This window comes from Halichoeres trimaculatus, unplaced genomic scaffold, assembly GCF_033239565.1.
Source record: "Halichoeres trimaculatus isolate MK-OKI-2021-1 unplaced genomic scaffold, fHalTri1.1 fHalTri1_scaffold_18, whole genome shotgun sequence".
NCBI classification, from domain to species: domain Eukaryota; kingdom Metazoa; phylum Chordata; class Actinopteri; order Labriformes; family Labridae; genus Halichoeres; species Halichoeres trimaculatus.
In genome coordinates this window covers 26,821,715-26,836,100 of record NW_027437196.1, presented here as the reverse complement: position 1 = coordinate 26,836,100, position 14,386 = coordinate 26,821,715, and the positions used below count along the sequence as shown (strand labels likewise).

Here is a 14,386-nt window from a genome sequence, read left to right as displayed (position 1 = left end):
CTGATGTATCACTGCAGAGATTACCACTGCTCAGCTGGGGACTGAGGGATAACGCACAGCACAGTGTGAAAAGACCTGAGTAGCTTTATTGTGGCGTGCCGTCCCATTTCCAGTCCCAGACAGTTAAAGTGAGGTGTTACCGCACCCGTCCTGAGCTTCACTTTCCAACCTGGTGTGGTCCATGAACCTGATCATAGACCACAGAAGGAGTACGACCTGGGCCAGTTTGCTTAGTGAAACACATGATGTATTGCTTTCTTGCATGACCCATGGCGTATCAGAGAGAAATACAAGCAGACTTTTTTTTTTGATTCTGATTAAAATCATTTCAGTAGAAGATCTCAGGTCAACTGTTTACATGCGCCATGACATATAATCAGAATAGCCATTTTACAGACGTGACACACACAGATCTATGAAAACACATTGTTATCAAAAAAAAGAACGAACCTCTATTCAGTGCAGTAGTTGTGACTGTGTTTTTACACTTTTGTTCAAACAACAGCTTCATACTGATGTGTTGGAGCACTGGAGAGAAAAAGATGTACCAAGGGGCCTTGTGTTGCAGCTTTGCAGTGTTTGCCCTCTCAGCCCAGTGTTTCAAACTCCACAGTAACAAAAGTAGCTATTGGCTGTGCCAGAAGTTGCTAAAAGTCATTGCCAAATTTAGATAGTAATAAGAAATTTACACTGCAAAAACTGAAATCTTATCAAGTGTTTTTGTCTTATTTTCAGTGGAAAATTCCTTTTTAGACTCAATACGAGCCAAATTCACATGACCAATCCAGAAAAATGTCTTATTAAAATTATTCAATTAAAAAAATGAGGTCTGAATTGCTCGTAACCAGTAACAAAATCTGCCGATGGAACAAGAGAAAAGTTACTTGTGTTAAGACATTGTTCTAGTCTCAAGGAAATTTTCAAGCTATTTTTTCTTGTTCCATTGGCAGATTTTTTTACTGGTTACATGCAATTAAAACCTAATTTTTGTACTCTGATAACTTGAAACAAGATGTTATCTGGATTGATAAGTTGAAAGTGGCTCATATCAAGTATAATAAGACATTTTTTACTTAAAAAAAAGACAAAAACACTTGATAAGATTTCATTTTTTTGCAGTGTACATTTTATTCTAATGGACTCTGTAGAAGAGAAGAATAACATCATGGGGTAGAAGTATGTTGCTAACTATTTGGGACTTGTCCGCCTGTGAGTGTTTTTGATAAGGAATGGGCACACAGCAGCACCAGCTGCTCATTAAGAAGGGTAAGATCAATACATCAAAACTCCCAAGACATGCTACGTTTGTTGCCAGTCACTTAAAAAAACAAAAAAAAACAGTTGTAGATAGGGCCGAACAATTTATCGTTTTCAGATCGAAATCGCAATTTTAGACAATGCAATTTTGAGATCGCCAAAGCAGCAATTTTTTGCAGCACTCCTGACTGACTCAGGATCTGTTGTGTCAAGTATTATACACATTCTGATTTACAAATTTGGAGACAATCTATATGTTAAAAGTGCTGGTAAGCAGGTCAACAACACAAAGCCTCTGTTTAGGAGTAAAAGTTGATGAAAACAGATTATTTATCATCACTATTGATGATTAAAAAATCGTGAATTGGAATATCTGCCAGAAAAATTAGATCTTTTCCTAAAATCGTTCAGCCCTACATGTGAATATCCCAAAGCTTGATTTGAAGAAAATCGTGAATCAAATTGAAATCACAATATCTGCCAGAAAATCGCAATTCAATCTTTTCTTAAAATCGTTCAGCCCTAGTCGTAGAGAGGTCTTACAAGTCGCTAAATATCAGGACAATGTCGTTAAAACTGGTTCTGCCCATGAGCCCTGGAGACCAGAAAACTGTGGATGAAAGTTCACAGGAAAGACTGGTGGAAACAAATTTTATGTCGAGACAGAGCATGCACGGACAGAACACAGCCTGACAACTTACGGTTTCACCGTTAACATAGAAAAAAAACTTTACTTTTGATCAATTTGGGAAGCAGAATATTCTACCCCCTGTGAAACCAAATGACTTTCCATTTTTCAGCCTGTTTATTCTGAATGAGGTGTTTATATGCAACCATCTTATTTGGTTTGAGCTTCTAACCCAATTCTATTCAGAGCATTAGGCTCTGTGTAAACCCAGTATCACATGATGTAAACAGAATTCAGGCAAGCTATGACACAAGATACTAAAAGGGTTATTCAACTGCTTGCACAGGCTACATTTATATGCAGTAAATATTCAGGTTAAGGTCAATATTCTGGTTTTGGGCACATTAAGAATAACCTGTTTACATGCATGAGCAAAAAGGGTTATTCCTGTTTACATAGTACACTTATCAAATCAGCAACGTACGGACAACATCATGACATAATGTGCATCATTTCTGCTTTTTCTTTCTATATGCATAGTAACAGCAGCAACAACAACAGCAGCAGCACGGCACACTTCCTGGACTCAAAAGACCAAGATTCCTTGCGATCAGTACAAGAGCAGAACACAAATGAATGTTCCTTTGGATGGGGATTTCCTGATAGGTGTATACATGACCAAATATTTCGGTTAGAAAAGGAGTAACCCATGAGGAAATTTAGGGTTTTTAAAAACCTGAATATGAGCATATTCTCTTTTTTAAAAAGATTTGTTGGTGTTTACCTGGCCGTGTGCAACTGGGTTGTTGCTAATACTGAGAATATGAAGGGGTTAATGACTGGATATAAACATACCCACAGACTGTAAGCTCACCTCCTGGGGGAGGTGCTCATGTACCTGAAACACCAGTTGCCACCCAGTATGGAGAAGAGGAAGAAGACAATGAGGAACAGCCAATCATGACACAGGAATTCAGATCATCATGATTACCAACATTTGGAGCTAATTGGCACAGCATTAAATGAGCGCAGCAACACTGAACAATATCAGTACTTACAGTTTAAAGTCAAGTGAACATCTTCAACATGAAAGAGCACTCATCTTCAGATAGCTTAGCTTTTTACAGCCTGACAAAGAAAACAAAGAGGCGTACACTGCAAACTGTGACAATGACATGCCAGCTAGCACTGGTAACACCACAAGGCTTTTCTACCGCTAACAATACTCATGTAGCAGTGTGACCGGACCCTGGGCAAGCACGAGGTAAGTCAGGGAAAGCAACTCCTGCGTTTGCTGTCCACCATAATCACCGTATAGCTGAACACTAAATAAGTGTGACACACTCACTTCACTGTGGGAAACAATGCTGCTCAGCTCGTAACCCTCAGCTAGCCACTGTGCTGCTGAAAATAGCGACAGTGAACATTAAAAACAGCAGTCCAAACAGCTAAAGCTCTACAATATGTTAGATCAACAGCATCTTAAGACAACATGTTAAAAAATACTTCAGATATCAGAAAAGATAAAACATACTGCTGCTTTTTTATTATCATTAATTTGCAAACTCTGTTAAGAAATGTGCAACTGTGTTTCTGAAATAACCCCATCCTCCTTTTTGTTGCAGGAACACCACAAAAATAAAATGAGTGTTGGACTAAAATGGAACAACACACATCAACTCACTTGATCTGATGGTGTGCGTGTGTGTGTTGGAACAGCTGATGGTAACAGAGTGACTCAGAGCTTTGGATTAAGTGAGAGTTTGCTGCAGCCAGCAGGTTAAAAGAGGAACTGCACTCACAAAGTGTTGAGATGCTGCTCAGAGGAATAAATACTGCATTGTCATTTAGATTTCAGCATCAATTCTATGAGTTTAGTCTTTAAAATTTGTGTATATCTATGTGTTGCACTATCTTTGTGCAAGTGCAAATGTCAGCCATAACACCATGTAACCTCATAGTAAGGTCTGAAAGCTAAGAACAAGGCCAGGGACAAAACACTGCCCTCTAACCACGGGGCAGGTCAGAGTACGACGTGTTCACACCATCAAACAGGCCAGAGCTTCAGCATCAGCAGCCTGTGGCTGTACAGACAGTTTCACACACCATGTCCCTGTGTGAACCACATAGTGGGCACACTGATAACACTACTGACTGTGTCTTTGAGTTTATTCAGGTTCCACAATGATAAATCTGTCCCAACTTAAAAATATCTGCTGTTATCCTAAGATCAGCCAATTCAAAACAGATACAAATACACATACAAACAAAAATACCATGGAGAAAGTATCCCCTTTATGTGCAGGGTAATGTGACTGTTCAGAGGAACAATCTGACTCTTGAGCATAGACCAACTTCTGTTCAACAACAGAAAGTAGAAATTCACACCAACAAGCAAAGCTCAATGAAGGATTGATGTAAGATTATCAAAAAAATCATACACAAATCTAAGAATCACTTGAAGCAGCAAGTAAGAATGCCGTAGTAAAGGTGTAGCTGAAGTCACTGTGCACTGTGAGGTACTGGACAGCTTCATTCCTGCATGTAAAGTGTTCAGCCTAACAGATAGGTGTCCTCCAGACGTGAATTCAAATTGAACAGTCAAATGTTGAAGGATTCACTCCCCTGGTAGACCACTCCTTTGACATCAGGGTCTCTGCCTGTTGAAAATAGTTTGTTTCTGCCACTGCAGCTCTCTAAATGCTGCAGAGTGATCTGCTCGTGGTGGTTTAAAATGGGATCAGACTAAGTCCTGTTTGGGCTGGATCTTATCCAGTCTTCATGTTTTGGTCTTAATCAACAATAGAAAACAAAGTATAGTGAAGACCTGCTCTTCCTATGAACCTTCTTGAGTTAAAGATGCTGTGAGGACGATGTGTTTAAATTAGACTACAGTGATATAACACATACACACACACTGTACTAGAGTAGACTCCTAACAAGGGGTGTGCTTGTGTTGGAAATGAATGGAGATCAGATCTTTTCAACTCTACTTTTTTTTGAATAAACGCTACAAGGTGAGGTCTTTATCAACAGTTATGTAGAGCTACAGTTTAAATTGTGTCAACAAGCAAACTTTGTCAGTTTGAATAGTAGTTTACAACCAGCTGTATGGAGCGCTACTGGCAGCCCGGTGCTCTGAGAAGTGTCTATAATGTGTAACATTAGTGAATCCTGGTTAGCTGTGTCCTGTCAGTCATCTACCAAGCAGAGCTAACGTAACCTCACTCTTCATTTTATTGATAGACTCTCAAGTTTGAACAGACCACTGCAGAATAACTGCTGACTGTGGGTTGGAATGAGTATTAGCACAAACAGGTTAGCCTCTGTGTTAGCCTTTAGCTTGTGCGCTATCACTCTCCTGTTTAGCTTTCTTTTGCAAAGGACAAAGAGACAACAGACAGATTTTTGTGCTGATAATGTACATTAGCACAAACAGTTTAGCTCCTGTGTTAGCCTTAAGCTCGTGTTTTAGCCTTAAACCCATGTCTCAGCCTTTAACCACAATAATTGTACTGAGAAAGTGCAGTTTAAACTGGCTTGGCTTGTGTTTTACTCTTAAGTCAGTATTTTAGCCTTAAGCTCAGGTTTCAATTTTTAGCCCATGTTTTAGCTTTTAACCTGTATTTAAGCTTTTAGCTCATGTTTCAGCCTTTTGCTTGTGCTGTATTTCCTGTTTATCTTTCTTCTGCTCTTCTGTCCTTTTTCTGTCTGACAGTTCGGCTCCAGTGTCCACCATCACTACAAAATTAGTCACAGAAATCATTTTCAGCAGCACAGCTAAACTTGATCATCAGCGTCGTGTTACCATAGAGACTTTGACTAGCATAAATAACTCTGGTCCGGGGGAGCTAAGAGGCAGCATTTATAAATAGTCTATATTAGCAATGATAATATCATTTTGAAATGCCGATTACTATTAACAATGAAGAAGTGAGACTATTCAAGATCACTTAGCATGTGCACACAGGGACTTTTTCATCTGTTGTGAATTTTCCTTATATTCATTAAGTTGAACTGATTGACTTTTTCACTCACTTGAGATAATATTTTTTTGCATTAGCACCAGCTCACTATATATTATGCTTGTTTTAGTTTGAGTACTTAGACCTCTTCATGTGGCTCTACTAGTCCTAATGCCAGTTCCTCTCCACCTCTGTCATGGACACTGCTGGAGCTGTCTGCTCCTCTTAGCCCCCACCCTCCTGCTCATTCTTCTGCTCCCTCTAATGGACAATGCTGTAGCTGTTTGCTGCTCCTGGACTCCACCTTCCTGCTCACCCTCATGTTCACACCTGTTCCTTGTCTGCTAATCACCTGCCAGTATTTAACCCAGTCAGTTTTTGTTGTTGTTGCCAGTTCGTTGGTTGTGCTTCTGCCTACTTTGCACCAGCCTTCTGCTTTGTTCCAGCCTGGTATTTCCTCTGCCTGTTTTCTGTTTGGATTTTGCCTGCTGTTTTTTGTACTCTTGCTTGGTTTCACTTTGACTTTCTTGATTTTTGGTACACTGCCTGTTTAACTTGTTTTGGATTTTGCCTTTTGATTTTGTCCTTTTGCTTTTTGGACTGTTTTTGGATTTCATAAAGACTGTGTTTGCCCTTTTAGCAGTGTTAATTAAAGAACAGTTTTACCCCTGATTTCTGTGTTCGCATTAATCCCTCAGAACTGTGACAACCTCTCAGAAACCAGATAAGAAAGGAGTACCTAAAAGGAAAGAAAGAGTGAGGACTTACAGAAAGGTGAGATGTGGCTCTTCCAGCCAAGGCAATCAAGGCCGATGGGGGTGCTCTGGGAGAAGCAGTGAGACTTGAGGGGCATCCCCCTGAAGGCCTCATTGTGCCCTGAGGTGAGTCCAGCATCAATCTGTAGGGATTACAACGGATTTTTAAATTAGGTCTTTATTTACATGCATTTCTTTGTGATTCATTACAAGACAAGATTAGAGGGTTATTGAGTGCATGTTCATTCAGCTGCAGACAAATGAAGAAGGCAGAACAGGAGGCCATGCCAGAAAAGTGAGTGATGATGGACAGAACCAGGATTCATCTTCAAGAGCTGTCAGAAGTCACCAAAGAGGAAGATAAAGTTCAAGAGAAACAGAAACTTGGAAACAAGTTGGAAAAGGAAGAGGATGAGGATCAGAAAGGTTCCTAGGTTTGGACCTTTGTTTGAAGCCCGCACGTCTTACTTTGTCCGTGTCTTCAGCTAACATTGCGCTGAGTTGGCCCAGGCTCCTCCTGATGACTCTGGCCACTTTACGTTTGTATTTCTTTTGCTCTTCGATCCAGAGGTCATCTGAGCACTTTCTCCTTCTCTGCTTTCCACCTCCACCGTGGTCAGTATCCACCCAGCGGCTGCTCCTCAACAAACCAGGACCCTCAGAAGCTTTCCCTTCAGTCTTCTCTATCGTCAGCCTTCTTGCCTTGGACTGGCTGGTGAGTGGGCCCCCATTTTGCATGCCCTTATGAGGGCACAGTTTACTGGTTAGGGTTTGGGGTTAGGTTAAGGGTTAGATAATGACTGTAGATGGTGATAAAACAGAGATAGTGACTGGAAGCTTTTGTGATACAGCTTGTCGATGGACATTAAATAACTACAGAATACTGCAGAGGAAACCTCCTCATTAGGGTTTCAAACAGTATGAGACATGCATATACAGTCTCAGAAATAACTCACAAAACACAACAACTAATTGTATTATCATTATAATAATCATTATCTTGATCAGTAACAAACAGAAAGGTTCTTTAGCCGAGCAATGGCTTCAGTGTCAAATGTGGACCCATACCCATCAATTTGCATTTAGTTGGACTTTAAATTCAAAGAGCCCCCATCATGAAAAGCTCCTAACAAAATTAAAATATCTAACAGAAAATGTTGCATCCTGTCCTTGCCCTTGTTCACACAGTGGAGTAAAGATCCCACTGGCTTTCTGCATTCAGTATGTGAGCTGTGTATGCTTGTCAAATGAAGGTAATTCAGCTACTGCTACTGTAATGTCTTTCTAAATGTAGATCGCAAAGGAATAATGAAACCCAAGACATTAATCGATCTGGTTATGTCAATGGTACGCAGCTGGCAGGACTTCAGGTGGTTGTGTGGTGAGTGGGAGTCAAACTCAAGGGTAATCCTGTGTTGAAAGAGCTGTTTCATGGTCCAATCCTATTTCCTAAATGTGTTGGAAAGCCATGGGGAGGGGGTCTCTTTCTGACTGTGTGCCATGGAACAATTGTAGATGCTGGCAGGGAGGTAGGCAAGAGAGGTGGGCTGCTTAATCATATTGGAAATGTAAAATTCCACCGTGGGATGATATTTTTCCTCACAGTTTACAAAGAGCTACAGAGAATGGGAGACTTGTTCATCATCCCAGCCCAGTTCCAGATCAGTGCAGATATACAAGCAGCAACAGTGTTGTACTTGGATGCTGAATACATTAATAGCTGTTCTCGTACAATCCTAAAAATGAGTTAAAGCCCTTCGTTAAGACCACTCCTCTGACTGGTAGCCCAAAAGCAGCACTCTCCAGAGCAGGGAAAGCTGAGACTTTTGGCTTTTGGTACTTAAGGGTGTAACTCCATTCAAATCAACCAAACTGGGGAGTATTATTGTTGTAAGTTATGTTAATGTTCAAGTTATCCATACTTTAAGAAAACTGCTGCTGAATCAGCAAAACAATATGAGTGTTTGCTTAGCACTAAAGCATCATTGTTATTGGAAAGTGAAGTTCAGCGATCCAGAGATAGACCAGTCAGCAGTAGACTGAACAAGTGACAAATATTATGAAATGAATGATGACTTCAGTAGGTTTCAATAAGCAAACAGTTTCAGCTGCTTTCAAATCCCTAAGTAGACTGTTTGTTGGCTCGGGCCTAAAAACTATAAGCTACTTAAATAAAGGTCCAAATTCTTTCTTTTGCCAAAAGCTCAGGCCAGAGGCCTTGAAGGGCCTCATACATTGTGTTCACAAACTGTCAGCGTCACAGTAAGCAAATTAATTTGTTCACGTCCGGTAGTTTCAGAGGACTTGGTAACAGGAATAAAACCTTGTCCTGGAGAGCTGGTGACTCACAAAGGGCATAGATGATGCAAACAAATTGTACAAGAAGCAACCCCTTTGTTACCATTGCTGAAGAGCTGACTATTTATTTACTCCTTATCAGGAATTATTCATATTTAATGTGAGAAATCTAAGAAGTTACTACATATGTCTACCTCATGCAGCAGGACGTTTCTTACCTCCAGGTCGTTGATGTTGCCAATGGCATACAGACTGATGTGTGAATGGCAGTCAGTCCTGCTCTCCGTGATATCTGGAGGGCTGAGGGTGACTCCTAGTGGGCTAGTGGAGGGTTTTAAGGTTTTGGGTCTCTCAGGGGGGTCTGTTAGTCCCTCCACGCTGACAAACTGGCCCAGAGAAGAGACAGAACTGGCCTTTGCCGTGTAAGGGTAACGATACATTTTCCGCTGAGCTGCAGGTTTGGGACTATTGGGTTTAGGGCTCATTGGCCGTAGGGGGCTCTCAGTTGAGCTCTCACCAGCCCCAACATAGTATCTGGTGTGGGATGGAGAAATCTGATGAGTTAGGAAAGCTAGAGAGCAGGGGCTCAAAGGTGAGGCTGGGCTAGTTAGACTAGGTGGGGAGACAACATGGTCACCCAGCAGTAAAGACAGGCCAGATGTGGTAGACGAGTCGTTCAGTGAATACTTCCTCTGCTGGCCCTCAGATCTAAACCCGTGGAGGTCTTCTCTTACACTCCCTTGTGGAACTCCACGCTTTGAGATGGGATCAGTGTGGCACAGGGCTTTGAGAGATGATCCTTGACTGCTGGGAGACATCGTGTCTCTGCATTCCAGTCCAGAAGCCATGCTGCTGCACTCCCCCTCCGGCACTGAATGGGCTCTTTTAAGCACCTCAGTCTCCTTGGCTTTTTTTGGTTTCTTCCAGGATTGTTTACCTTTACCAGAATCCGTACCAACACCAGAAGTGGTTTGCTCAAAATTATCCTTGTCCAGTGAACGGGACTCGAACAGGCTGGAAAGGGACTTTTGTGCTTGTGCAAAACGCATGCGGATGTTTAAGTTGTCACTGCTCCTGCTTCTCTTGTAAGTCTGCTCATTGGGTGACTGGACCGGCCCACAGAGGTTGTCTGGATTTGGTACTCCATTACCCTCCATGCTGCTGCCTCCATGTACAAGCCGTTGAACATCATCGGGGGTTTGAATAGTAGAGGGGAAAAATCCACTGTCTCCTTCATCTGTCGCACAATGCGATGAGGAAGACGTCTGATGAGCTGTTTGGCTGTGGATGTCACCTTTACAGAGAGCCTCGTTGTCCTTCTGTAGCTCTTGTTTGGTCAATAGGCACTCATCTCCTCCGCCTGATATCTCATTAAGTATCTCCTCACCACTGGAGTCCTTTGTGCCCTTGGCTTTCTTTAATGACGGGATTTTAGCAAAGACAGAAAACTTGGATCCCTTGTTTCCTGACTGGTAGCCCTTTGCTTTACTTTTCTTGTTGATTTTGTCTGTGCTGGTATTTCTTACTGGTGACAGCGTAAGGTGAGGATCTTCTAAATCATCACAGCTGCTGCTAGCTGATGTGTAAGACAAAGAATCAGAGGCAGTGTTTACAGGTCTACAGTGCTCTTGGCTTGCAAGGTTTTCCTCAGATTCCAGCTTGGAAGAGTTAAAATAATCCTCCTGGTTCTGCTGGGGATGTTGAGTCTTTGGATTAAGAATGTTGACATTATCATCCACTTGGTCAGCAGGCATCAAGATCTCAAGGTAGTCTGCCTTAGTTTCTATTTTTGACTCATCGTCAGTCATGTCATTGTTTTCTAGTGAACGCTCAGCCTCTGGAATTGGCTCTAAACTACTGGCAGGGATCAGATTGAGGCTGACCTCAGGTGAGAACCCCACTACCATCACTTGCTGCTGCTGTGGAGCCAGCCGGAAGCCCGGTGTGTGGTCTTTGGACTCATCTACCATTTTGTAGTTCTTACATGTTAAGCCAAAGCTTTCTGTGTTGGGAACGCTCTGATCTCCTTGCTTTCTAGAGCTGTGCTGTTCTTCTTTAGATCTACTGTCTACCACAAGGCCTCGGCTCCCTGAATCTGACACTGAGGACTTGGGGCTTTCAATTGTTTTTGAGTTTATACCCTTGCACTCCTTATCTATATCAGCCAAGCATAAAGTGCTGTAGCTAACAATGCTAGGGTTCTCACTGTTCCAGCTCCTCAGTGAGGACTCAAACTCCTGGGACTTTCTTGTGCTCTCCAGGTCAGATTTCACATTTGTTGGCAGCTCAACACGACAACAGTCTTTTCTTCCAATACTTCTAAAGGTGCTTCGGGTTCCCTCTGAGGTACAGCCTACATTGCTTCCTCTCTTGACACCTTTTAAATTGGCACTGGTGTTATTATTGGGGTCTGAGAGCAGAGAAACAGAGGCTTGAAGGCGACCATGAGGCTCAGGGACTCTATGCTCATGATGGCCTTGCTTACAATAATCAGAAATTGTTGGGACAGTTTTTTTTGTGGAAGTTCGAATCACGTTTTGAGCTGCATCTGTGTATTTCCTGTAACTTCCCTGCATGGACTCATTTCCAGCAGGATGTGTTGATGTTTGATGTGTCTCACTAGGCACATGTGAAGAGTAGGCCTCTGATTCCCTGGCAGAAGCTAAGGGAATTATTCTGTGCTCAGAAGGCTCTGTTGTGCTTAACTGTGAAATATTTGTCGTGCTGACTACTTCCTGGTTGAGATGATCGTGACCACCCTCCACCTCTGGTGCTTTATTGTTTGAGAGAAGGTAGCAGGCTTCTCTTTCAAAGTGCCTTGACACCACAGAGGGGTGATCCTCTGTCCCTTGGTTGCCAGTAAAAAGCAACAGGTTCTTTGACACCGTCTGTGGAGGCAGGGACCGCTCAGACCCTTGACCGGCATCTGATTTATTTTTGAATGAGCAAGGCCTTTTGTCTACAGAGCCAGAGAGTGTGAGGGTTTCCAAAAAACTGAGCTGCCCACAAGTGGATATTTCTATTGCAGCAGCATCCTGATCCGAGTGATTAGGGATTAAATCTTGAGTTGGATCTGGAACTTGCAGTGATTGTAACCCTGTGCTCTGGGGCTGTTCCTCAGAGAGCTCTTTACTGCCTGTGTCAGGTAACAGGACATGTACAGCAGCCTGCTCAGTAGCATGAGTGTTCAATGAAAAGGAAGGTTTTGTTTCTGTAGAAAAGGTGATGGAGGAACAGATTTCATTTACTGTCCCAGGTGGTTTTGTTCCCTCCACTGTAGCACCAGAACATACAGTCTGCTCGGCCTGGGAGCATACATGTGACACCCATGCCTTATCCTTGGGATGTGTTGAATCAGTACAAACTGACAGCCTCCTATTTGTGCTTTCATCAACATGAGATGATGGGAGGAAAATATCCACATCATGAGCCAATAAACTGACTTGTGTACCAGGTATGTCCTTAAACTCAAGCTCTGTGACCTCTGATACACTTTGTGATGTTGTATCTCTCTCTGTGGTGTTTGGACCTGCCTCAAAATAATCTGGTTCAATCTGGACGTCTCTCTGTTTTGTCTCAGATTTGGAGTCTAGTTGTGCAAATGTTCTGTCAAACGTTTGAGCATCTACATCTGTAGATCTGTTTCTTCTGCATCCCTTTTCTGTAGAAATACACTCAGATTTGTGATCTGCTCTATTAAAACATGTCCCCACAGTCCTGCTAAAGTAAATGTGATCCTCACACTGCTCTGCTTCTGCTTTGGCCTTGATCTCAGTGTCTTCCTTTATCAAACCCTGGGGTCCTAAATTCTCTCCTCTGGGGACTCTATCACTACAGTACTCATTGCATCCACCTAAAGCTCTGCTGTCCTCCGCAGAGTAAGCTGTGATCAGCTTGGTATTATCCTCTGCTATATGCCAAACACTACAGGTGTCTGTTTGCTGTTGTGTTGCTCCCTCAACCTGGTCCCCTCTGGATTCTATATGTATCCTACATGTTTCTGAGTCCGTAGATACATTACATTTGTTGGGGTTGCTTACTTCAGGCAGTGCAGGTGGTTTCACTTCCTGAGCGTCTTGTGTATATTTCACCTTTGTGTCAAAGGTATCAGTGTTTTCTTGGCTTTGTGCGTATAAGCTGCATGGCTCTGTGTTTCCCTTGACATGAGTTTCAGAGCAAACAGCTTGTGAGCAGGTCTGCTGTAGGTCCCGGTTAGGTTTGAGGTTCTCAGTTCTTTGATGGGGTCTGATCTCAAAAGAGCAAAGGTCTCTGGTACTATGATTCAAGGCAAAACCAGGGTCCACATTGTTATCTGGGCTTTTCCTTAAACTACACGTGGATTGTTCAACATAAGCCTCTGGTGCAGCTCTCTGACAGTCCTTGGCTGTTACTGGCTCTTTTCGCCTGGCTTTGCTCTGGCATGTGAGGAAGTTGCTGTCCAGTGCCAGTCGGCCAACGTAGGCGTCCTCCAATCCCAGCAGGGCATCCACAGAGTCTTCCTCATCAGGACTCAGCTCTGATAAAGTGTCACTGTGGCAAGAGCGGAAGTCAAAATACTCATCAGACGTGTCTGCCTCTCCAATGCCTGTCTCACACCATTCCAGTGTGCCAGGACACAGATCACCTTCCACTGAACATATCTCATCCGTGTGGGGGCAGTCTTGAAGAGCTTGCTGGGGCTGAAACGATACACAAAAGGAGATGAGATTAGGGCACTAATAACAGGGTGGACATAAAGCTGGTTTTCCCTCATTCCGTGAACATTTTATGAGTGACCCTCATGAGGGCAGGATTTAAAGATAGAATCTGCAGGATTTTCATTAAAAAATAAAACTTCAACTTTTATAGGCATAATCCTGCTCAATCATCTCCTATGGGCTTCTATACATGTGTGTCAGTGTCTGTGTCTGCCTCAGCCTTCTCCTCAGCCTGTTTGTTGATGAATTGGTGATATTGGGATGCTTCGGGTTGGACAGTAGACTGATTTTATGCCAGTAACAGAGTGCCCAGTGCACAAGTGACTTTGCATGTTGGTGATAGGGCGTGGAAGCTAATCAGAGCAGCAACGATAGTGGACGTAGCACAAAGGAAGAGAGACACAAAACCAAAGTCAAATGAAACACTAAACAAGGGTAAAGCTTGGCTTGACATTCAGTGGCTCTCAGGCACTTAAAGAGAAGCACAGGACAAAGAGCAATGTGAGTGGGCTTTCTACTAACCAGGTTTGTGTCAAATACCTGTAATTAGCTTATGCTAACATGCCAAGTCAGGTGCACGGCTTTCAAGTATCTCCCACATAGAAACGCAGTGCTGCAGGTGGTTGCTGGGCTTGTGAGTTCATGTAGCTCCGTTTGGAGGCAGTGGGTGTGTGCTGCTGTTGGCACTGAGCCAAGGAGGAGGAGCACAGTTTGAATGTTGTGTTTACTAACAAGTAACTTAAATTCTTGCAGACCCTACTTTTTCAGTTCTGATGCTAATCTAGA

The 14,386-nt window shown here is 42.7% G+C and overlaps 1 protein-coding gene across 3 annotated transcripts in view; it reads right to left on the bottom strand.

The window, feature by feature from the left end:
* arhgef4 (Rho guanine nucleotide exchange factor (GEF) 4) overlaps window positions 1-14,386 on the bottom strand; it is a 131,474-nt gene that overhangs the window by 76,970 nt on the left and 40,118 nt on the right. The window contains exons 3-5 of one of the 3 annotated variants that reach the window (XM_074692992.1): window positions 9,122-13,582; window positions 7,074-7,346; window positions 6,619-6,748 (exon numbers count right to left, since the gene is read on the bottom strand). In XM_074692992.1, coding sequence (XP_074549093.1) covers window positions 6,619-6,748; window positions 7,074-7,346; window positions 9,122-13,582 — 4,864 coding nt within the window. The remainder of the gene's footprint in view (window positions 1-6,618; window positions 6,749-7,073; window positions 7,347-9,121; window positions 13,583-14,386) is intronic. The other 2 variants (XM_074692993.1, XM_074692994.1) reach the window with 2 other exon arrangements.